The 26,175-nt window shown below is 44.8% G+C and overlaps 1 protein-coding gene across 2 annotated transcripts in view; it reads left to right on the top strand.

The window, feature by feature from the left end:
• Positions 1–24,040, top strand: part of LIMA1 (LIM domain and actin binding 1) — a 356,250-nt gene extending 332,210 nt beyond the window's left edge. For both annotated transcript variants that reach the window (XM_030198238.1, XM_030198236.1), the window contains exon 10: positions 21,063–24,040. In XM_030198238.1, coding sequence (XP_030054098.1) covers positions 21,063–22,083 — 1,021 coding nt within the window. In that variant the 3' untranslated portion in view covers positions 22,084–24,040. The remainder of the gene's footprint in view (positions 1–21,062) is intronic.
• The last annotated feature ends 2,135 nt before the right edge of the window (positions 24,041–26,175 follow it).

The raw sequence follows: 26,175 nt of genomic DNA, 5'->3' as shown, positions 1-26,175 counted from the left end.
ACCAGATAACATCCAATATAGATCAGCCATAGGTAAGCTTTTATATCTAGCTACCACATACAGGGCTGATATAGCAAATGCAGTAGGAATTTTGAGCAGAAGGGTCAGCTCACCTACCAAATCAGATTGGACTGCAGTTAAAAGGATGGTAAGGTATTTAAAGGGTACCATTGATTGTAAATTAAAGATTTCAGCCAATAGTAATCCAAAACTAATATGTTACTGTGATTCAGATTGGGCAGGGGATCATTCTGATTATAAATCCACAAGTGGATATGTGTTTATGTATGGAAATGTACAAATTTCATGGGCCAGTCATAAACAAAGTATTGTGAGTCTGTCTTCTACAGAAGCTGAATATGTGGCTGTATCGGAAGCGTGCAGAGAACTGATGTGGATTGAAAAACTTTTGCTGGATTTTGGAATAGCTGAACAGAGACCAATCCAGATAATGGAAGATAATCAGAGCTGCATCCGACTGTCACAGAATGACAAGGTTCAGTCACGCACCAAGCACATCGCAACGAAATACCACAACGTGCGAGAGTTGGCGAAAGAAGGGGTCATCAGTCTACACTATTGTCACACCAGTGAGATGACAGCTGACATCATGACCAAACCGTTACCCAGAGAACATTTTGTGAATCTGCGTATAAAGCTTGGACTTTGTATGAATAAATAATTGCATGACAGTTATGCATGAGAAGGGGTTTGTTGGAATGTAATTGTATTTTACATGCATTGCCTGTCACCTATTATTTCTCTGTGATTACTCTGTGACCTCTGATGTGAATTACTTAGAGAGGTCACATAGCTATGCAACTTCCTGTGGGGGTTAGATGCAGCACATGGAGCACATGGAGCTCATGATCTCTCCTAACCTGAGAGGATCTATGGTGGTGTGAGCATCCATTACCATCTAAGCACATGGAAGGAGCTGATAATACAAATGTATAGTAATATGTATATATAAGCCTGTCTGATTATAATCTAACTACAAACTGTGAGTAAACAGATGTTTTGTTACTTCAACTTTAAAGTGACTCAGCAGTGAATTATTCAGGGGTGAATGAGAGAGAGATGAAGAAAGAAATTAACATTTCTAAAGCTGAAGCTGTGTGTACTAAAATCTGCTAATTATTTACTACAAATAATCCAACACATCGAGCCCAGCATCCTGTCCACGACAGCGGCCAATCCAGGCCAAGAGCACCTGGCGAGCTTCCCGGATGCCCTGGAGGGAGTAAAAACCATGAGCAGAGATCTTCAAAAACTAGAAGAATGGTCAAACGTCTGGCAGTTAGAGGGGTAATGCTAATTGTCCATTTCTAAAAAGGAGATGGATGCATCAGATATACAACAAGAGCAAGGCCACTGGATCTCTCTTAGTGCGCACAAAGCTTTTTCAAATCCCAAGCCTTCAATATGTAATCAGTCACTTATGACCATAGTCCAACTCCATTAATTTTATTATTGTATTGCAAAAGTATCTTTCTCCGAGGACAAGCAGGCTGCTTGTTCTCACTGATGGGTGACGTCCATGGCAGCCCCCTCCAATCGGAATCTTCACTAGCAAAGGCCTTTGCTAGCCCATGCGCGACTGTCTTCCCGCCCGAACTGGCTTGTGTTCGTCAGTCCCGTATATAGCAAAGACAAAGACAAGGGAAGACACAACTCCAAAGGGGAGGCGGGCGGGTTTGTGAGAACAATTAGCCTGCTGTCCTCGGAGAATACCTTCCAGATAGAAGGCCAATGCTCTTTTGCAGTCCAGTGTGTGCAGCTGACGTTCAGCAGGGCAGGAATGTGGACGGGGAAAGAATGTTGGCAAGACAATTGACTGGTTCAGATGGAACTCCGACACTACCTTTGGCAAAAGCTTAGGGTGAGTACAGAGGACTACTCTATTATGATGAAATCTGGTGTAAGGAGCCTGGGCTATCAGGGCCTGAAGCTCACTGACTCTACGAGCTGAAGTAACTGCCACCAAGAAAATGACCTTCCAGGTCAAGTACTTCAGATGGCAGGAGTTCAGTGGCTCAAAAGGAGGTTTCATCAGCTGGGTGAGAATGACATTCAGATCCCATGACACTGTAGGAGGTTTGACGGGGGGCTTTGACAAAAGCAAACCCCTCATAAAACGAACAACTAAAGGCTGTCCCGAGATCGGCTTACCTTCCACATGGTAATGGTATGCACTGATTGCGCTAAGGTGAACCCTTACAGAGTTGGTCTTGAGACCAGACTCAGACAAGTGCAGAAGGTATTCAAGCAGGGTCTGTGTAGGACAAGAGCGAGGATCTAAGGCCTTGCTGTCACACCAGACGGCAAACCTCCTCCATAAAAAGAAGTAACTCCTCTTAGTGGAATCTTTTCTGGAAGCAAGCAAGACACGGGAGACACCCTCCGACAGACCCAAAGAGGCAAAGTCTACGCTCTCAACATCCAGGCCGTGAGAGCCAGAGACTGGAGGTTGGGATGCAGAAGCGCCCCTTAGTCCTGTGTGATGAGGGTCGGAAAACACTCCAATCTCCACGGTTCTTCGGAGGACAACTCGAGAAGGAGAGGGAACCAGATCTGACGCAGCCAAAAAGGAGCAATCAGAATCATGGTGCCTCGGTCTTGCTTGAGTTTCAACAAAGTCTTCCCCACCAGAGGTATGGGAGGATAAGCATACAGCAGGCCTTCCCCCCAATCCAGGAGGAAGGCATCCGATGCCAGTCTGCCGTGGGCCTGAAGTCTGCAACAGAACTGAGGGACCTTGTGGTTGGCTCGAGATGCAAAGAGATCTACCAAGGGGGTGCCCCACACCTGGAAGATCCGGCGCACTACTCTGGAGTTGAGCGACCACTCGTGAGGTTGCATAATCCTGCTCAACCTGTCGGCCAGACTGTTGTTTACGCCTGCCAGATATGTGGCTTGGAGCAACATGCCATAACGGCGAGCCCACAGCCACATGCTGACGGCTTCCTGACACAGGGGGCGAGATCCGGTGTCCCCTGCTTGTTGATGTAATACATGGCAACCTGGTTGTCTGTCTGAATTTGGATAATTTGGTGGGACAGCCGATCTCTGAAAGCCTTCAGAGCGTTCCAGACCGCTCGTAACTCCAGGAGATTGACCTGCAGATCGCGTTCCTGGAGGGACCAGCTTCCCTGGGTGTGAAGCCCATCGACATGAGCTCCCCACCCCAGGAGAGACGCATCCGTAGTCAGCACTTTTTGTGGCTGAGGAATTTGGAAAGGGCGTCCCAGAGTCAAATTGGACCAAATCGTCCACCAGTACAGGGATTTGAGAAAACTCGTGGACAGGTGGATCACGTCCTCTAGATCCCCAGCAGCCTGAAACCACTGGGAAGCTAGGGTCCATTGAGCAGATCGCATGTGAAGACGGGCCATGGGAGTCACATGAACTGTGGAGGCCATGTGGCCAAGCAATCTCAACATCTGCCGAGCTGTGATCTGCTGGGACGCTTGAACCTGGGAGACGAGGGACAGCAGATTGTTGGCCCTTGTCTCCGGAAGATAGGCACGAGCCGTCCGAGAATCCAGCAGAGCTCCTATGAATTCGAGTCTCTGTACTGGGAGAAGATGGGACTTTGGATAATTTATCACAAACCCCAGTAGCTCCAGGAGTCGAATAGTCATCTGCATGGACTGTAGAGCTCCTGCCTCGGAATTGTTCTTCACCAGCCAATCGTCGAGATAAGGGAACACATGCACTCCCAGCCTGCGAAGCGCTGCTGCTACTACAGCCAGGCACTTCGTGAACACCCTGGGTGCAGAGGCGAGCCCAAAGGGTAGCACACAGTACTGGAAGTCACGTGTGTCCAGACGAAATCGCAGATACTGCCTGTGAGCTGGCAATATCGGGATGTGTGTGTAGGCGTCCTTCAAGTCCAGAGAGCATAGCCAATCGTTTTCCTGAATCATGGGAAGTAGGGTGCCCAGGGAAAGCATCCTGAATTTTTCCTTGACCAGATATTTGTTCAGGGCCCTTAGGTCTAGGATGGGACGCATCCCCCCTGTTTTCTTTTCCACAAGGAAGTACCTGGAATAGAATCCCAGCCCTTCTTGCCCGGATGGCACGGGCTCGATCGCATTGGCGCTGAGAAGGGCGGAGAGTTCCTCTGCAAGTACCTGCTTGTGCTGGAAGCTGTAGGACTGAGCTCCCGGTGGGCAATTTGGAGGCTTCGAGGCCAAATTGAGGGCGTACCCTTGCCGGACTATTTGAAGAACCCAACGGTCGGAGGTTATAAGAGGCCACCTTTGGTGAAAAACTTTCAACCTCCCCCCGACCGGCAGATCGCCCGGCACGGACACGTTGATGTCGGCTATGCTCTGCTGGAGCCAGTCAAAAGCTTGTCCCCTGCTTTTGCTGGGGAGCCGTGGGGCCTTGCTGAGGCGCACGCTGCTGACGAGAGCGAGCGCGCTGGGGCTTAGCCTGGGCCGCAGGCTAGCGAGTGGGAGGATTGTACCTACGCTTACCAGAAGAGTAGGGAACAGCCCTCCTTCCCCCATAAAAACGTCTACCTGATGAGGTAGATGCTGAAGGCTGCTGACGGGAGAATTTGTCGAAAGCGTTGTCCCGCTGGTGGAGCTGTTCTACCACCTGTTCGACCTTTTCTCCAAAAATGTTGTCCACTCGGCAAGGGGAGTCCGCAATCCGCTGCTGGATCCTATTCTCCAGGACGGAGGCACGCAGCCATGAGAGTCTGCGCATCACCACACTTTGAGCAGCGGCCCTGGACGCAACATCAAAGGTATCATATACACCTCTGGCCAGGGGCCTTTGCTAGTGAAGATTCCGATTGGAGGGGACTGCCGTGGACGTCACCCATCAGTGAGAACAATCAGCCTGCTGTCCTCGGAGAATACCTTCTACAGGTATGTAGCATTCGCTTTAGCTTAAAATATAGCAACAATCAAATGTGTGTGTGTATATATATATATATATATATATATATATATATATATATAAGCGAGTGACTACTTAGCTGCACGATCAGGGACAGCGCTGACACCTTAGACACCTGACACCAATTGAAATGCTCTGGCATTTCGGTCCAAAGGACCTGCTTCCAGGGTGTCAAAAAGTCGCCAAGTTGCTATTCTCTGAAGACACGTTTTACAATATAGTAATAAAGTTAAGAATTGGACTTTGGTCACAAGTCATTGATTACATATTGTAGGCTTGGGATTTGAAATAGCTTTGCGCTATAAGAGATCCAGTGGCCTTGCTGTTGTATGTCCATGTCCTTTTCAGGAATGCTGTGTTAGCATTACTTCTTTTCTGTGTTCATCATTTCTGTGGAATGTGTATATATTTCCCTTTATTTATTATATTTGTATCCCGCACATTCCCACTAAAAGCAGGCTCAATGCGACTTACGTAGTAATAGGTAACACAGAATTTTGTTATGTAAAGTTGGAAATTAAGTATAACATAATAATAGGATGGATGGATAGGTAGGTAGAGACAGGTGATAGAGAGAGGAAGGTAAGGTGGGAGATAGAGTCTGAGTCAATGTCGTTTTCTCTTCAGTATATGTAAGGTAGATGGGTTCAAGAGATTAATCTGGGTCTTTTGGGTAGGCTTGTTTGAATAGATGGGTTTTTAGTGCTTTTCTAAATGGTAGGTGGTCATGGATTGCTCGGATAGGTCTAGGGAGAGTGTTCCATAGACGGCTGCCCAGGAAGGAGAAATTGGATCCATAATAAGTTTTGTACTTGAGACTTTTACAGCTGGGGTAGTGCAGGTTGAGGTACTTTCGTGAGGATGCAGACATGTTTCTTGCTGGAAGGTCGACCAGATTTATCATATAGTTCGGAGATTCTCCATGTATTATCTTGTGGATTAATGTCTGGGCTTTGAAATTGATACGTTCTTTGATCGGGAGCCAGTGCAGTTAAAATGTAATGCTAAGAAGTGCACTTGGGGTGCAGAACTCCAAAGGAGATGTATCAGATAGGAGAGGAGAGAGTGATAAGCACAGCTCAGGAGAAGGACCTTGGATTTATGGTGTATGAGGATCTTAAGGTGACAAAACAATGCGACAAGCTAGTGGCCACGGCCAGAAGGATGCTAAACTGTATAGAGAGGGGTATAACCAGCCAAAGAAAGGAGGTGTTGCCCCTGCACAAGTCGTTGGTGAGGCCCCACTTGAGTATTCAGTTTTGGAGGCCATTTCTTGCCAAGGAGGTAAAAAGACTAAGCGGTTCTTAGAAAATCGACAAAAATGGTATGGGGTTTGCATCACAAGATGTATTAGGAGAGACTTGATAGCCTGTACATGTAAATCTGGAAGAAAAGAGAGACGGGTAATATGTGATACAGACATACAGATATTGGAAAGGTATTAATCTAAAAACAAACCTTTTCCAGAGACTGGCAGGTGGTAGAACTAGAGGACATAAATTAAGGTTGCAGGGGGGGGGCTGACTGAGGAATAATGTCAGGAAGTACTTTTTCATGGAGAAGGGTGGTATATATCTGGAATGCCCTCCCGCGGGAGGTGGTAGAGATAAAAACGGTAACAGAATTCAAAAATGTGTGGGATAAACATTAAGGAATCCTGTTTAGAAGGCATGGATCCTAAAAAGTTTAGCGGTGATTAGATGGCAACACCAGTAACTGGGAATCAAAGCCAAAGTACAAAGACTAGGGGACACTCGAGGAAGTTACATGGAAATACTTTTAAAACAAATAGGAGGAAATATTTTTTCACTCAGTGAATAGTTAAGCTCTGGAACTCTTTGCCGGAAGATGTAACAGCGGTTAGTGTATCTAGGTTTAAAAAAGGTTTGGTCAAATTCCTGGAGGAAAAGTTCATAGTCGGCTACTGAGACAGACATGTGAAGCAAGTGCTTGCCCTGGGATTTGTAGTATGGAGTGTTGCCACGATTTGGGTTTCTGCCAGGTACATGTGACCTGGCTTGGCCACTGTTTGGAAAACAGGATACTGGGCTAGATGGACCATTGGTCTGACCCAGTATGGCTACTCTTATGTTCTTATGTATGTAATTTTACAGAGCTTGCCCACTTCACAGTCCAACATGCCTCATCCCCTCCAGCCAAATTTCTAGCAACAGTTCAATTTTCAATGCTCTTCAAAAAATGAAACCATTAAAATCTGCACGCTGGTCCATAAAATTATCTATGGCAAAGCCCTGGGATACATGACAGATCTCATAGACCTACCAACCAGAAACACAATCAGATCATCATGAACATACTTAAATCTTCACTACCCAAGCTGCAAAGGACTCAAATACAAATCAACCTATGCATCCAGCTTCTCCTACATAAGTGCACAACTGTGGAACGCACTGCCAAAAGCTGAGAAAACAACGTACGACCACCTAAACTTCCGGAAATCACTAAAAACCAACCTGTTCAAAAAGGCATACCCTTCCGACCCAACCTAAGTGCCTAAACCCTGCAACACAATGAAACCAAAGCTTGTAACGAACACTTCATAACTCTTCCTCTCTATGATTCCACAATTTGTCTATAACACATGAACCTTATTCGACCACAACTTCACTTTGTATTTGTTCCTCTACCAGAAATGGCAAACACCATTACGGTATTATGTAAGCCATATTGAGCCTGCAAATAGATGGGAAAATATGGAATACAAATGTAACAAATAATAATTTTTTCTTCATATTCTTCTTTCTTTGGTATTAAGATGTTCAAATTATTCATTTTTCAATTTTTGGCCTTTTGGGGCCCTTGAACCCTTCCTTTGTCCGGGAAGCATTGATCATTTTCAGGTACACCATTACTTGAGCTCCCCAGGCCATAGAGCCTTTTGACCTAACATTGGCCTTTTTCCTCTTGATGCAATAGGACTATTTTAGGCACAGACACCCATAACTGATGGGTTCAGTGCTTGGGTCCAGAGCATCGGGACATACAGTGTAGCCTCTGCCTGTGCATACAAGCCAAAGGCCCTTAAAGCCCGCAGAGTCCAGCATGAAAAACATTTTGGTTCTGTATCAGCGTCCATATCAAGCATGGCAGGGGATTCGGTACTCAACGCTGGAACCTGCATCAGCATAGACATCGGATGCACCGATGCAGCATCGAGAAGGTCTGACATCACAGAACCGTGTACTTATAAGGACTCTATATCCTTGTCATCAGTGCTGCATGCATCGAGGGACCTGCAGCGCAAAAACCTAAGTAGTATCGCCATTGTTCTCCCTCCAGGCCCTCTGCCCACACCTCCCCTGCATCAGACATCCTCTATGCACGGGAAGCATCCATTCCTCAGTGACCGCTCTCCTCCTCTCCAGCTCATTTCTAATCGAGAGCCTTTGAGGTCTTGTCGATCTACGCCTGCACAGCTGGTACGGATGCCTGTCCTTCATAAGGAAATCCAGATGGGCTATGCTGGAGGACCTTTCAGGGCTACTGTATTCAGTCATGACAGACTTACAAGGTTCTTGCATCAGCCTTAGCCTAGCCCATCGATACATTGGAGAGACAGTCACAGGATTGGTCTCCCACACTGGCTTAGCGTCGACTGTCTGGTGCGGCACAAACCCGACTGACGCATGAGTCAACGTCACTAGAGGAACTTTCTCCAACTTCGGAGCCAATGTTCTAGTCAACACTCCTTTCAACATACTTCCCATTAATAGTACTTTGAAGAGTCAGACTCGGACCTCCCCTGGGAAATGGATCAAGACCCACTGGACCTCTCGGCTGAGCAGTCCTGTGGAATTCCAGCTGATCCTTCTCCGCCACCCAGTGGTATAGCTATGGGTGGGCCTGGAGGGCATAGGACCACCCAGCAGCAACACCCCACATCAACATTTCTTGTCTGTGGCGTCCTGGCATCTGCCCGCCCATCGTTGAACCCCATCCCTCCTCGGTGTATCTTGCAGGCGTCCCTGGCACTTGCAGTGATTCAGTCCTTGCTGACATCATGTCCTGTTTCCAGTCTGGTGAAACCCAGCCTATGGAAGCCTGTGGGCCGAGCGCAGGCAGCAATAATGAATCGCTGCAGGCACCTGGGATGCCAGTAAGGTACACCAGGGAGGGGACGGGTTCAGCACCAGGATACAGCAGTGGAGGAGAGATGTTGATGTGAGGTAGATGAAAAAAAAAACTATATCTATATAAATAATTCTCACCTTCTCTCTCACCTGCTGAAGCTCAATCTGTGCTGAAGCTCACACTGTGGGAGGCAAACACAACACTCACTCTCACACTCATGCACCACTGTCACTCATAGACCCGCCCCCCAGCCACGCCCCTTCCGGACATAATTCGCAACCCCAACGTTCTAAATGAAGCCTCCAAATTGCTCCAAACCGGAAGTGTGAGGCGTCAGAGATATCCTGTTTGCCCAGGCCTCCAAACCAGAACTCAGAACTCTGAAGCGCCGTATGCCCCGCCTTCACGTCAGAACGTCATGACGACGAGGGCGGAGCACACTGCAGGAGCAGGACACAAACTCAATCTCCCGGCTGGGACAGCGACGCTGCAAATGCTATCTCCCCGTGCCTGGCCCTCAGCAACTCGGCGGCCATGCCTCACACCGAACCTGCATCACAGAGGGGTTGCGAGACAGCTGCCTCGCTGATGGTACGTCGATGCTGAAAACCCGATCTCCCCGTGCCCCAAAACCTTGCTAGCGCCCGTTTCATCTCTCCAAGAAATGGGCATTTTTTTACTAGTATATATATATTTTAAACATCTTGGGGTAGGGGTGAAGTATGGCATGTTAGGGCCCATATAATTTAACTCTGGGCCTGTCCAAAATACTGGGTCTGGCTACGCCACTTCTGCCAACTGAGAGAAGTAGGTCTTCAGAGAATATACCTTTTCCTGGCTTTGTCTGTGAGATGGTTCAAGCCATACCTTTCAGACTGAAAACAGAGGAAGAACCTCGTTCAGAACTTTTTGAAGTTCTAGATTGACTCTTCTCCTAGAGAAGGAATCACTACTAGTACTACTAATTATTTCTATAGTGCTACTAGACGTATGCAGCGCTGTACACTAAACATGTAAGATACCGTCCCTGCTCAACAGAGCTTATAATGTAATCAAGACAAACAGGACAAGTAAGGGATAAGGGGATTATTTATGGTGGGAATGATAAAACAGGCGTAGGTACTGAACAAGTGAATAGAAGTTAAAAGCAGCCTCAAAAAGGTGGGCTTTTAGCCTAGATTTGATTATGGCCAGAGCTGAAATTTGACATACTGACTCACGAAATCTGTTCCAGGCATATGGTGTGGCAAGATAAAAGGATTGGAGTCTGGAGTTGGCAGTGGAGGAGAAGGGTACAGATTAGAGAGATTTATCCGATGAATGTAGTTTCCAGGGAGGAGTGTAGTGAGAGATAAGAGTGGAGAGGTAGTGAGCTACAGAGCGAATGCACTTGTAAGTCAATAAGAGGAGTATGAGCTGTATTTGGAAACATAGGGAGCTAACAAGGTGATTTGAGAGGAGGGCTAATATGAGTATAGCGACACTGGTGGAACATAAGTTGTGCAGCAGAATTTTGAATGAATTGAAGGGGAGAGAGATGACTTAGTGGGAGATCTGTGAGAAGCAAGTTGCAGTAGTCTAAATGTGAGGTGATAACTGTGGATAAGGGGGGGGGGACTAATGTTTGTGATATTATAGAGAAAACCAACAGACTGCTAAAATCTGTCATTACTATGTTTAAAGAAAGAGAAAGAGGAGTCGAAGACCCTAAGGTTACAAGCTGATGAGACAGGTATGATGAGTGTTATCCATAGAGAATGGGAAAAGAGGAGAGTTTAGGGGGAAAGATAAGAAGCTTAGTCTTGGCCATGTTTAGTTTCAGATAGCAGTGAGACATCCAAGCAGCAGTGTCACAGGCAGGCTGAACAAGCTGGTGGACAGATTGAGCAGGGTGATGCAGCTGCATCAGTGGTCATTCAATATGGGCATAGCCTAGGATATCTTCCAAGAATGGGACACCCTCTCGGTGGATCTCTTTGTCACTAATTTGAACAACAGGATCCCTCAGTACTGCTCCAGACTGGTATCACACAATAGGCTAGCCTTGGATGCCTTCCTCCTTCTCTGGGGAGTCTTCTGTATGCGCATCCTCCCATATCTCCTATAGGGAAAGAGGGATCATGATCCTCATCACCCCTTATTGCCAAGAATGATATGGTTCCCTGTTCTTCTGGAGTTCGCCCCAGGGACCCATGGAGACTTGAGTTTTTTCTGACCTTCAAGTGGAAGAGGTTTGTCCTCTGGTGTGATGGCAGAACCCTATATCCTTTTTCTGCCCTACACAAAAACTGCTTGAGTACCTTCTACACGTGTCAGTCTGGGCTCAAAACCAACTCTGTTCACTTCAGTGCGGAGGTTACCATCAGCATGTAGAAAGGAAACCCATCTCTACACAGCCTCTAGTAATCTGCTTCATGAGAAGCTTGTTTATTACTCAAGCCTCCAGTCAAGCCTCCCATGGTGTCATGGGATTTCATGATGAAAGTTCTGTTTAGCCACCTGTTTCATGCCACCTAAAGTTTTTCACCTGGAAAGTCTTATTCTTGGTGGCAGCCACTTCAGCCCACAGACTTGTCCCTAGTAGCTAGCTGATTCACCTTACACAAGATTTCATCATAACAGAGTATTTTTTTTGCATGCATCTTAAGTTCCTTCGTAAGGTAGTGTCGAAGTTTCGTCTTAACCAGTAAATTGTTCTACTAACATCTTCCCAAAACCGCATGCCCATCCTGGTGAAAGCATAGTGCACATTATGGACTGCAAAAGAGCCTTGGCCTTCTATATGGAGCAGACTAAGCCAATAGCCCACACAGCTTTTTCTTTCTTTTGACCCTAACAAAATGGGGTGGGGGGGGGGTAGCTGTCTGTAAATGCACTTTGTTCAGTTGGCTAGAAGACTGTATTTCCTTCATGCCCAGACTGGGCTGACTATGCAGAGTCATGTTATGGCTCATAATGTCAGAGCCATGGTTACATCTTTGAAGGAGTAAACAAACATGTAGACAAAGGGGAGCCTGTTGATATTGTGTATCTGGATTTTCAAAAGGCGTTTGACAAGGTACCTCATGAAAGGCTACAGAGGAAATTGGAGGGTCATGGGATAGGAGGATATGTCCTATTGTGGATTAAAAACTGGTTGAAGGATAGGAAACAGAGAGTGGGGTTAAATGGGCAGTATTCACAATGGAGAAGGGTAGTTAGTAGGGTTCCTCAGGGGTCTGTGCTAGGACCGCTGCTTTTTAACATATTTATAAATGATTTAGAGATGAGAGTAACTAGCGAAGTAATTAAAAATTTGCTGATGACACAAAGTTATTCAAAGTCGTTAACTCGCGACAGGATTGTGAAAAATTACAGAAGGACCTTACGAGACTAGGAGACTGGGCGGCTAAATGGCAGATGACGTTTAATGTGAGCAAGTGCAAGGTGATGCATGTGGGAAAAAAGAACCTGAATTATAGCTACGTCATGCAAGGTTCCACGTTAGGAGTTACGGACCAAGAAAGAGACCTGTGTGTCGTCGCCGATAATACACTGAAACCTGCTCAGTGTGCTGCTGCGGCTAGGAAAGCGAATAGAATGTTGGGTATTATTAGGAAAGGTATGGAAAACAGGTGTGAGGCTGTTATAATGCTGTTGTATCGCTCCATGGTGCAACCGCACCTTGAGTATTGTGTTCAATTCTGGTCGCCTTATCTCAAAAAAGATATAGTAGAATTGGAAAAGGTGCAGCGAAGGGCGACTAAAATGATAGCGGGGATGGGACGACTTCCCTATGAAGAAAGACTAAGGAGGCTAGGGCTTTTCAGCTTGGAGAAGAGACGGCTGAGGGGAAACATGATAGAGGTATATAAAATGAGTGGAATGGAACAGGTGAATGTGAAGCGTGTGCTTTCCAAAAATACTAGGACTAGGGGGCATGCGATGAAACTACAGTGTAGTAAATTTAAAACAAATCGGAGAAAATATTTTTTCACCCAATGCATAATTAAACTCTGGAATTTGTTGCCGGAGAACGTGGTGAAGGCGGTTAGCTTAGCAGAGTTTAAAACGGGGTTAGATGGTTTCCTAAAGGACAAGTCCATAAACCACTACTAAATGGACTTGGGAAAAATCCACAATTCCAGGAATAACATGTATAGAATGTTTGTACGTTTGGGAAGCTTGCCAGGTGCCCTTGGCCTGGATTGGCCGCTGTCGTGGACAGGATGCTGGGCTCGATGGACCCTTGGTCTTTCCCAGTGTGGCGTTACTTATGTACTTATGTAGCTTATCGGTAGTCAGCCAAAGAGGAGATTTGGAAAAACAAATATAAAATAAAGGTAAAAATTTGAAAAGTTGGTTGGCCTTAGCCTGTTGCAGGTCTTCTTCTATTTTTATTTCAAACAGCTTGGTAGCTACAGATTCCCACATCTAGGATTCTTGTATCCTCCTTGTCTTTGGAGAAAGCAAAGTTATTCACCTGTAGCAGGTGTTTTTTGAGGACAGCAGGACACAAAATTCTCACATACTTGCGTGGTGCAGTCTTCCAAAAACTTTTGAAAGAATTGCTAGGAAGTATTCCGTGCTTGGCTCTGTCGGATGATGACATCCACAAGTGAGAATGTGTCACCCTGTCCTCTGAGAACACCTGCTGAAGGGGAGTAACTTCACTTTTAGTTAAGAGGACCTGCCTACTTTAATTTCTCAGATTTTGTCTACTCTTAAGATTTCGAGGCTCTAAATGCCAGTTTTCATGTTACATAGTAGCATAGTAGATGACAGCAGATAAAGACCTGTTCTGTCTATCCAGTCTGCCCAACAAGATACTCTTAGCATAAGGTGTGATGCGATACTTCATATGTATACCTGTTCTTGATTTTTCCTTGCCGTTTTTCCATAGAAGTCTGCCTGGCATGGTTCCTATTCTAAAACATCTGAAGTTGTTATTGAAGATGCAAAGTGATGCGCTTAGGGAGTAGAAATCCACGGGAGACGTATGTGTTAGGCGGTGAGAGTCTGGTATGTACGGACGAGGAGAGGGATCTTGGGGTGATAGTATCTGAGGATCTGAAGGCGACGAAACAATGTGACAAGATGGTGGCCGTAGCTAGAAGGTTGCTAGGCTGTATAGAGAGAGGTGTGACCAGCAGAAGAAAGGAAGTGTTGATGCCCCTGTATAAGTCGTTGGTGAGGCCCCACCTGGAGTATTGTGTTCAGTTTTGGAGGCCATATCTTGCTAAGGATGTAAAAAGAATTGAAGCATTGCAAAGAAAAGCTACGAGAATGGTATGGGATCTGCGTTACAAGACGTATGAGGAGAGACTTGCTGACCTGAACATATGTATACCCTGGAGGTAAGGAGAAACGGGGGTGATATGATACAGACGTTCAAATATTTGAAAGATATTAATCCGCAAACGAACCTTTTCCGGAGATGGGAAGGCGGTAGAACTAGAGGACATGAAATGAGATTGAAGGGGGCAGACTCAAGAAAAATGTCAGGAAGTATTTTTTCACAGAGAGAGTGGTGGATGCTTTGAATGCCCTCCTGCGGGAGGTGGTGGAGATGAAAACAGTAACGGAATTCAAAAATGCATGGCATAAACATAAAGGAATCCTGTTCAGAAGGAATGGATCCTCAGAAGCTTAGCGGAGATTGGGTGGCAGAGCCGGTGGCGGGGGGCGGGGCTGGTGGTTGGGAGGCGGGGCTAGTGCTGGGCAGACTTCTACAGTCTGTGCTGTGAAAATGGCAGTTACTAATCAAGGTCAGGTATACACAAAAAGTAGCACATGAGTTATCTTGTTGGGCAGACTGGATGGACCATGCAGGTCTTTCTCTGCTGTCATCTACTATGTTACTATGTCCCACTCCAGCCATCCAAACCTCACAGACTCTAAAAGTCTGCCCTGCTGCGGCTTAGCTTCCCAATTACTGGTGTTGCCATCTAATCACCATTAAGCTTCTATGGATCCATTCCTTCTAAACTGGATTCCTTTGTGTTTATCCTACACATTTTTGAATTTTGTTACCATTTTCATCTCCACCACCTCCCACAGGAGGGCATTCCAGATATCTACCACTCTCTGTGGAAAAGCACTTCCTGACATTATTCCTGAGTTGGCCTCCCTGCAACCTCAATTCATTTCCTCTAATTCTACCACCTTCCCATCTCCATAAAAGGTTTGTTTATAGATTAATACCTTTCAAATATTTGAACTTCAGTATTGTATCACCCTTGTTTCTCCTTTCCTCCAGGGAAATTTCAGCAAGCTGAAATATTCAAGCTGCCTAAGGTAGATTAGTGGTTTTGGCTATGACACTACAAATGCAGTGAGGGTGATGCAGTGTTAAAAGATCCCAGGACTGCAGGATGGAGTCTCTCTTAGCCTTTCAGGTGGCTGTTTGTGGAGGCTATGTGTTTTAGGTGGTCAGAGCAATTGGTGGAAAGCAGGGGCGTAGCCACAGGCGGGCCTGGATGGGCCCAGGCCCAGCCACTTTCCCTCCAGGCCCGCCCAGCCAACATCCCGGGTGTCAGCAGGTGGGGCGGTGTTCCGCTGGCGCCGCAGTCCCCACCTGCCTACCAGCTCCCCCGACGGACACGACCCTCTTCTTCCCCTGCCACCCGGCACCTGACCTGACCCAGCCTTTAAAAAAAAAAATAAAAAGGTCCGTGAAGCGCCTGGCATTTGCTCTGCTCGGCAATGCTGCTGTAAAGCAAGAAAATCGCCTCCCTCATCGCGTTCGCGTCGGCCCTTCCTTCACTGTGTCCCGCCCTCTGATGTAACTTTCTATTTCCGCGAGGGCGGGACACAGTGAAGGAAGGGCCGATGCGAACGCGATGAGGGAGGCGATTTGCTAGCTTTACAGCAGCAGAGCAGACGCCAGGCACTTCACTGACTTTTTTTTTTTTTTTTAAGGCTGGGTCAGGTCAGGTGCCGGGTGGCAGGGGAAGAAGAGGGTCGTCTGTCCGTCGGAGGGTCTGGTAGGCAGATGGGGACTGGGTCGGGGAGCGGGGCTGAAAAGGAGGGGCAGGTGGGTGATATGGGCTGTGGCTGGAACTGAGGACTGAAAAGGGGCAGCGAGAGAAATGTTAAGTAGTAGGGGAGGGCAGACCCTGGATGGATGGGAGGGGGAGGGCAATGGTGGATTGAAGGGGCAGAGAGAAAGGGCAAACAGTGGATGGAAGGGACGGCAGAGAGGGCAGACACAGGATGGCAGAGAGAGAGCGAAGACAGATGCTGGATGGAAGGAAGACGGTGAAAAGAAGATGAGGAAAGCAGAAACCAGAGACGACAAACTGTAAATAAAATATATATTTTTATTCTTTTGCTTTAGGATAAAGTAGTATTGTAGATGTCAGGCATTTACCTGTTTTATGAATACAGCTTAATCAGGCATTGCATTTCTTACAAAGCAAAGTTTGAAGGATATGTGCCATTGACATGTTTGCCTTATAGCAGTCATATTTGGTCAAGTTTAAGATATGGGATAAAATCACTATATTTAAAAATGTTGGTGTTCCATGAACCAGGTATGTGGTTTGTGTTAATGCAGGAGAGCTGTTGCACAGTTTACTTAGAAATCCATCATCAAGTGCACTCTAAGGCATTATTAGAGTATCCCAAGAAACACTACTCACACCTAGTGCCCACCCATATTAGCTCTGGGCCCACCCAAAATGTCAGGTCTGGCTACGCCACTGGTGGAAAGATCTACACAGTCTGCTGGGGGTGACCCAGGTTCCATCTTCTTGGATTTTGACATGAACTGTTTTGCAGATACTTTATATGATTTCATTATGCCTTTGACAAAGAATTTGGCTCCCCCTGACTCAGAAATTGGTCTGCAGATTTTACTTCTAAAATGTTTCAATAAACTACCTTTTAAAGGAGGTTGCCTTTTTGGTGAAGATTTGGTTAAAAATCTTAAGTCCAAAGCTCCTAGACTTCTGCAACATCGTGCCAAACCTTCTTTTAGAGTTGTTGTTTTGTTTTATTTTTTTAGCTAGAGGATATTTAGGGAGTCTAGGAGACTGGGCAGAGTAAGTACCATTCAGCACAGTAGATTCCTTTCAGAGGTCAGTCCTTTCAAGATAGCTGTAGAGGACGTTGAGATTTCTCCACAGGAATGTCAAGTTACTACCAAGAGTTCACAATGTAGGTTTGTAGACCTGATCTCTTGTGCCTTTGAAAGGAAGTCAACTAATGTCATTTTACCAGAGGTGGGCCCAGATAACCACAGATCTTTGGGTGCTATATTTTATTTGGGATGGTTGTCATAGATTTGGCTCGGCCTGTTCTGAGATGTTTCTGGAATTGCTCAGCTCTTCTTGCCTAAAAGTGAAAGCAATCTGACAAATTTTACGTCGATTGTTTCAGTTAGAAATGGTGGTTCTATTTCAATCTCCAAAAGAGAGAACATAATGTTTATTATGTAGTTCCAGAGAGAGAGAATATCTTCCACCTGATTCTTAATTTCAAAGCTGTCGTTAGATTTCTCAAGGATCCAAGTTTTTGAATAGACATTTAAGATTGGTACAGGTGTTACAAGAAGAAGTTTCTTTAGATTTAATGGAAGCATATCTGCATATTCCTATAAGGAAGTCTCATCAATATTACCTGCAGTTGGCAATCTTAGAGCAGCATTTCCAGTTTTACACTCTACCTTTTGGACTGGCCATTGTACTACCTATGTTTGCACAGGTGATGGTGACAGCCACCTTATGCAAAGAAGGAATTTTGGTCCACCTTTATTTGGGTAACAATAAGTCAAGTGCACTTCTTACAAAAGTTGCAATGAGTCATCCATTTCTCCAAAAGTAACTTCACTCCATCCCAAACTGAATATTTGGGGGCAAAATTTGATTCTCTCCAAGTAGAGAATGACATGGGGATCCATGGTAACCATGGGGGCGGGGACAGAGCCCATGGGGATGGGGACAAACTTGTCCCCGTGTCATTTTCTATTTCGAAGCCTGTTAATGAACTGGACTGTTGTTTATGTTTGAGTGATGCAGACCACGATATTTTGATTTTTTGGAAAAGCAAGCAAACATGCTGGCCACAACTAGCAAAATTTGCATGGGGGATCCTGTACATTCCTGCTACCAGCACATCATCTAAGAAGACATCTATTGCAGAAAGGACTGTGGAAGACAGGAGAACTAGACTGAATCCTAAGATTGTTGATGACTTATTCATCCACAGATTAAAAAATCACAACAGTGCTTCATAGGATATATTTCTCTCCTGCTAGGGCATACAGAATGGGTACTCCTGGACATTTTAACAGGGTAAATTAGGATTCCTTCGGGTAGTAGAAGTCAGCTATTGAGTTAGGAAGGGTAGAGAGCGTTGGGGGGGTTATTATAGTTGCTCGTTATTGTTTTATGTTTGTGATTTATAAACAACAGTTGCACAGCAAATTGTTCCTTTTTATACTTTAATAAAAAGATTTAAATATAAAATAAGTGTTCGAGGCTTCTGCAGATGAGAACAGAGCCCATGGGGATTAGGACAGGGTCAGAAGCCGCAGGGACGGGTGAGGGTGGAGACAGAACCCATGGGGACAAACATTCTCTATCTCCAAGGCAGTGTTTCTTCCCAAGGGAAAAAAAAAAAGGAAAAACTACAATCTCAGATGAGAAACTCTCACTTCCAATGGTTTGGAACTACTTTCAGGTGCTGGGATCGATGACTGAGACTAGTTAGTTCCATGGGCCAGGATGCGTGTGAGATCTTTAAAAGAGGTCTCTGTTCTCTCGATGGTCTCCACAGGGTTAAGAATTTCACTTTGTACTACCAACTAGCACTGGAGATCACACAAATTCTCAACTGATGGCTACACAGCCACAATCTGTCCAGAGAAAAGAGTTTGGAAACCTCAGTTTGGATCCTTGTGATGACAGATGCAGATCTCATAGTTTGGGGAGGGGGGCCACATTGTCTTGACAAATGGGTACAAGGTCAGTATTCCTCAGTGGAGCTCAGTGGTTGATGTATTGTCTGGAAGCACCGCTTAGACACTTGCTTTTGTATAAGCGTTATATCAAATAGACTTGGACAAGTAATCCTCTTAGCTTTCCTGGAGTTTTGTCGGCTACTTCAAATAAAGTGGTAAGGATTCTATTCAACAGTACGACAGCAGAAGCCAAACAGAGGAACAAGAAGTCTGCAAGTGGCAGAAGAGGTGCAGATGTTCATACAGTGGGCAGAAGAGAATCTGAAAAACATCTCTGCAATACATGCGGCCAGGGCCCCAAATATCCAGGCAGATTACCTCAGCAGGAATTCTGTGGATCCAGGAAGATGCTTTTTTTGGATGTGTTATGCTGTTGGGATCACTAGTCATGGACCTGATGGCAACAGGCCAGAATGCAAAGATTCCAGCTTTTTTTTTTTCAGTCTGAGAGAAGATTAGAAGTCAAAAGGAATAGATGCCCTAATAAAATTATGACCGTGGTCGGGTCTTCCGTTATATATTTTTGCCTTGGCCGCTCATAGACAGTCATTCAAAGGATAGAGAAGCACTGGTTTGGCCAAGAAGATCCTTGTACAAGGACTTGATGCATCTGAAAGTAGAGGATCCTCTGGTATGCTGACTGAGCCTTGAACCAACAGATGCTTTCTGCCCATCAGAGACAGACGCATCTCAGTTTTGTCTTACAGCTTGGCTTTTAAGAGAGAAAAGTTAAGGCTATTTGAGTAAATGTGTTTCTCCTCTGCATTCTTTTATTCCAGATACTTTGGATTCTCACAGATGGTTTGGCAAGGGGCTGGCGTTCACCTCATTGAAGGTACAGCTGGCTGCTTTTTCCTGTTTTAGAGAGGAGAACAGGCCTAGCTTTGCATTCCAAACATTTTTTCTGCAGGGTTAAACTTATCAGTCTTCAGTATCTGTTGACACCCCCCTGGGATTTAAACTTGGTCTTGTCTGTCTTAGTTCAGCCTCCTTTTGAACTAAAGAAGCCCATAAAGGGGAAGCAGCAGCAAAAGTGGCAATCACTCACTGAGTTAAAGAGGTTATTGTTTGATCTTTAGTCTGGAGGGCTATATCCTTCAATAGTTGTTCTCTGTTGAGTGTGATTCATTATTTCTAAAGGAGTTTTTTTTCCCTTTTTAATTGCCGTTGCTCTACTGCTTTGTTATGATATACTGACTGGCCAGGAGGTTGCACATTACAGCTCAGCAGTTCTCCATCTCCACTTACTGGCAGGACAGCACAAACCCAAGCATTTGGATTGGTCTGGAGAGATTTAAGGAAAGGAAATTAGTTAAGAATTAAGGAGGGAGAAGGGGTTAGGGTGGGATTATTAATCTTAGGAAGCTATACATATTCACTAATTGAGACTATCTGTAAAAATTTGTTCAATGTATGTATTGATAGTATTATGAGTGAATAAAGAGTTTTCATTAAAACAAAAAGGAAAATTAAGAACTAATTTACCCATAGTCTCTTCTGTACCATCTTTGTGTGTATAAGCCTGTGTGTGGTGGGCTGCAAGATAGAAAACAGAATCCCTGACTTTGGGATGTGCTGTCAGGGGCCTTGTGACTTTGCAAAGAGCATGCACACTTTACAAAATCCATGCACTGGAATGCAGAGTGGTCACCTGTGGAATGGTGTGACTGGGAATTGCATTGATTAAATGTGTTTGTGTGTAATAATACATTTTTCCAGTAAGTATTTAAGAATGTACTTTGCTAAGTTCCTCATTTCATTTTATTGCATCATGTTATTTTAATTTTGTAGGAAATTCGAAACGGTACAGTCAGTTCCGGGGGGGGGGGGGGGGGATTTCCAAACGTTAACAGGTACTGGGGAGAGCATATTTGTGTACAGTTTATTTATTTAGATTTTGCTCACACCTTTTCAGTAGTAACTCAAGGTGAGTTACATTCAGGTACTCTGGATATTTCTCTGTCCCAGGAGGGCTCACAATCTAAGTTTGTACATTTGGCAGATGCCCCTACCCTATCTTTGAGCACTTTGCTTAATTTTATAGTCTATCTCTAGAAAGTGATAAAATCTATATTTACTGTTAACATTTGTTTTTGTATTTCCTTTTGTACAGCCTTGGGAATTATGCTTCCTTGCATGGAAACATCTATTGTAAACCGCACTTCAACCAGCTCTTCAAATCCAAAGGCAACTATGATGAAGGTTTTGGACATAAGCAGCACAAGGAACTGTGGGAAAACAAAAATGAAAATGAAGAAATGCCTGAGAAAATTCCATCTCGAGAGGAAGCCCAAAGTCCAGGAGTGGAGGATGCACCACTTGCAAAGGTAGGCGTTCTAGCAGCTACAATGGAAGCTATGGTTGTGCCACCACCTCTTGAAAAGGAGAAACCAATAGAGACTAAGAGACTGAGAATTGCTTGGCCACCACTATCAGAAACAGGAAGGTCAGGAAGTTCCTCTGATGATGGCATCAAAGTGTTCAAACCAAAGTGGCCTCCAGTAGATGAAATCCACAAACCAGAAAGTGAAGAGGATGGAGACCTGAAGAAGTTAAGAAGAAGCCAGTCCTTGAAAGAAAGGAGTCGTCCATTCACTGTAGCTTCATCATTCAGGCCAGTGGCCATTAAAGATAAAAAAGAACCAGAGAAATTGAAGATCATTTCTTCAGATGACAAACAAAATGTAAGTGTGATGAAACAGGATATGGAACTTATGAAAGAAACATCAATAGACAAAAAAGAAATAGTAGAACTGGAAATGGCAGGACAAATAGAGGTCTTAAAAATTCAGAGAGAAGAAGAGAGAGAATTAAAGGAAGAAAGAATGGAGACGAGCAAGAAGGAGGTTTGTCCTGCAGGGAAAGATGACGAGAAATTGTTAGACAATGGTGAGCTGTCTATAGGTAATGAAGAGGATGGGACCCCTTCAGAAGAACCAGAAGCTTTCCAGAATAATTACTTGAAGCAGAGGTATCAGCATTCCAGTGCAGAGGACTTGACAACTAAGGAACTCTCCCCAGACCAAAATCGTAAGTCACAAGATATTGGGTTCTGGGAAGGAGAAGATATGGAATCTCTGTCTTTGGAAGAGCAGATCAAAAGGAATCGCTACTATGAAGATGAGGATGAGTGATTTTTCAGTCACTGGAAGTTTTTTTGTTACAACGTGTTGGGTTTTACATTGGTACTCTAGCTTTATGAAGGCAGCTGTCCTTTCTGAAAGATTATTTCCATTATATTTCCAAGCCATATAAGAGAACAAATAATGGATTCCATTAATTGTGTATCTTAATATGCAAAAAAATGTTTCTTGACCTATGCCAGAAGGTTAGGAACACCCATGTTGCTGCCAGTGTAGCCCAGCTCCTTGTATCAGAATTACCAGACCTTTTTAATATTCTGTAGTCAATATTGAGTAAATTATCTTGCACTGCCCAGTAAGATTAAAGTCTTAACTTATTCTGTAACCTTTTCAGCTGCTACAGTACTGCAAGTACTGATGATTTAGTGCCTGGGATTTGTGGCACACAAGTTTGAACAGGTATTACCCACAACTTTTAGTGAGCTGTCAAAAGCCAGGCTTTCTGTTATGAATTAGTACTTTGAAACCAGACCATACTTAATATAAAAACTTAGTCCTGTTTATATATTAAAAAAAAAAAACTATAAACTTTGTGATTGTGTAAAATGCAACATGCACTTTAGCACACATTGAGGCCCAATGCGCAGAACTCCTGTAAACAGAAATAAATGGCACAACACTTGCTGAGTTTAGAATACATGTATTGGTTTTAGATTTATATTTTTCCATATTACATGACCTGACATATCGAATGGAGGAATGATTGTGGATTACCTGTGTGAAAAACCTTAGTACAAACTGGAATTGTTTAAAAAATCCAGTACTTTGCTGTCCTGGGTCACCAGAATTATTATTGCTGGACGCTAGTTACTTGTAAGCAATGTTGAGGAAATGTAATTCAACAGTTATGAGTTTTGAGACTTAAACATTAACATTCCATTGTATCTCTTGTGATGGGATTACTTTGATACTTCTTTTAAATTTGTCATGTCTATGATTGTTAATTGACACTCTGTAATTTTGTAAACTGTGGACAATTATCAGTGTAACTGCAGTAAACTTTACTGAATGGGAATATACAGGTGATTAGAAGGCTAACTTTTTCTTTAAATACCTTGCTGCTTGTTCCTCCAAATGCTGTCCTGGCTTATGGTAGTCATTGGTCTTTTGTGATGAGTTTAACTGAGTTATTTGTACCTTCATGCCTTCTCTCTCCCCCCCCCCCCCCCCCCACCCAAATACTTGAGCAATCTGATTTCCCTTTTCATATTAAACATTTCTATATGGCCTGACTCCAGTTTAGCAATGCTCAGAGAAATTGGTGCCAATATAGAATGTTCCAAGGAGGGTGAGTAGTAATGACTGAGAGGAGATAAGCAGCATATTCTCCCACCCTTTCCCAGTTCTGTTGAATGACACATTTTAAGGGCTTCTGTAGTCTCGCTGAACCTCTCCATGTTAATCAATAGAGTTTCACCTGTAGTATGCTATTTCCCACCTAACCCTCCCTCCACCCCTCCCCCACTCTTTTTAAGGAGTTTGCACCTATAGTCCCTAATTCTCAAAGAAGCCTAAAAACCTGCTGGCTCTGACATAAAGACTTAAATGTGTACTACAGCTAAGCTTTGGAGCCAGCAGATAATTGATATAAATGAAAAAGGTGGCATCCTGAAGACATGAGGGCATTTAACAATAAGTTTCTTATCACCTCAAATACTGTTTTTAATGTGTTTGGAAGATAATACCAAGAAATTTTGCTGCACTATAGATCAATACATCAAATAAGAAGTAATTAAAGAAATCTGATAGGATAATTTTTGGTACTGTCTATTTTTATAGAGCATTTTATGTATGATTATGGCTATTTTATAAAGAACACTCTGATAAGGGGGATGTGGCTATAGGTGGTCTTTCTTTCTTTTTTCTTTTTTTTTTTTTTTATTCTACTTTCCTACCAATCTGGCAAAGTGAAATATTTTTATTCACAAATAAAGCTCATTTACAATGATTTCTAAAGTCTGGAGTTTCTCATGTTTATAGATAGAAGGTGGTTGTGGTGGGACTGATTAGATGCAACTGTCTCAACATGGAGAGTAGAATATCACGTACCACTGAAATTATTGTTTTTCAGCAGTATGAATTAAGCATCGACAGGATCTGACACCTCTCTTCCTTTTCTCGTATGTGCATTATTTCTCTTCCCTGAAGTCACTAAGATAGCTAAGGGATTACAACTTCAACTGAAGAGTAAACAGCAAGATCAGGTGAACTAAAGAACAAAAATACTACTCAACACTGCTGTTCAGTGCAGTATTACTTGGTGATCTTCACTGTTTTTTTCAAGTGAGGGGCTATGCTGGCAAAAAAAAAAAAAACTATCAATGTGAGAGCAAGTATTGGGTTTTTTTTTTTTTTGTTACATTTGTACCCCGCGCTTTCCCACTTATGGCAGGCTCAATGCGGCTTACATGGGGCAATGGAGGGTTAAGTGACTTGCCCGGAGTCACAAGGAGCTGCCTGTGCCTGAAGTGAGAATCAAACTCAGTTCCCCAGGACCAAAGTCCACTACCCTAACCACTAGGCCACTCCTCCCTTCTAAGAACCAAGGAAACCAGATTCAAATCCCACTGCCACTCCTTGTGATCCTGGGCAAGTCACATTAACCCTCCATTGCCTTAGCTTATAAGCCCTCCTGGGACAGGAAAAATATCTACTGTACCTGACTGTTAATTTGTCTTGAACTACTGAGATAGGCATGAGCTAGATCCAAATCTTACACGTTCTCTCAGTCCTAGTCTAGCCAGTTTCAATCTCAAGTTGACTCCACCACACACTCCATAGGTGCAGGCTCTGTGAGTGCTTGAGCCACCCCCAGTATTGACCGACATGTTCATTGTGTCCAGTCAAGAGTAACTAGCATTGAGTTTAGCACCCCTAATAGTCTGAAAAGATGGTTGCTTTTTTTTTTTTTTTTTTGTCTGTCCCCATCTCTCCAAGTCCATCTTCCTTCCTCCCCCTCACTCCAATTAATCACTTCTCACCCTCTCTAGAGGCTTCCTGATGGTACTGTTTCTGCTACAATTCAGCTTTCTTTAGGCCTCCACAGACTTGTGCTCTTCTCAGTCTCATGCAAACATCAAAGGAGTTTAGGTACTATGTAGCAGAGATCTAAGTAATGTGAGTAAAATACAGAAACAGCTATTCTCCGAGGACAAGCAGGCTGCTTGTTCTCACGACTGGGTTGACGTCCATGGCAGCCCCCTCCAACCAGAAGAAAACTTTGCGGGAGGTCCCGCACGTAGGGCACGCCCACTGCGGATGCGCGGCCGTCTTCCCACCCGTGCACGACCGTTCCCGCTCAGTTTTTTTCCTTTCCGCGCTGGAGAGAGACGTGTTCACGTCCCTCTCTTAGTCAACCCCGGAAACCGGATTGCGGCCTAGCCCGCATTTTTTCTTTATTAGTGTACGCGTTCGTATTTTTTTTTCTTTAAAAAAAAAAGAGAGTTTTCCTCGTCGTTCTTAGTCGCGAGGGCGCGTCGCCGCAGCCTTGTGGCCACGCGGTCGTTTCTTTTTCGGGTGTGCTTTTCACCACCACCATCAACGATTTTGACTTTGCCGATGCGATTTTTCCGTCGATATCCTCGAAGGTCCCGAGCGGATTCAAGAAGTGTGGTCGGTGCGGCCGGCAGATCTCGCAGACCGATACTCACGCTTGGTGTCTCCAGTGCCTCGGCCCGGAGCATAATTCCAAGACGTGCACCTTGTGTCTCAGCTTAAGGAAGCGGACGCAGGTGGCGAGGCAAGTTCTGCGGGACCGTCGTTTTGTAACTTGCCCTCGACGGCATCGGTGTTGACGGCCGGGACTTCGGTGCCGGTACCGATGTCGACGGCGTCAGTGCCGACTATGGCATCGACCCCAGGAGCACAGGTACCTTTGGCCCGCCGGCCTGCCGGCAACGGCAGTGGTGAGCGGCCGCACGGGCAGTCTGCCCCAGCCACTCCCACTGCTCAGGGCCATCGGGACCGAACCCTGTCGGATCCGATACCTCGAGGCCGGGGGGCTCCACCTCCTCATCCCTTCCGCGGAGCGCCAATGATGGGCATCGAAAGAAAGCCAAGAAGCACCGTCATCGGTCGCCCACG

The sequence above is a fragment of the Microcaecilia unicolor genome, chromosome 3, assembly GCF_901765095.1.
Source record: "Microcaecilia unicolor chromosome 3, aMicUni1.1, whole genome shotgun sequence".
Taxonomy (NCBI): domain Eukaryota; kingdom Metazoa; phylum Chordata; class Amphibia; order Gymnophiona; family Siphonopidae; genus Microcaecilia; species Microcaecilia unicolor.
The sequence above is the reverse complement of the archived record's forward strand: the minus strand, read 5'-3'. Positions and strand labels throughout refer to the sequence as shown.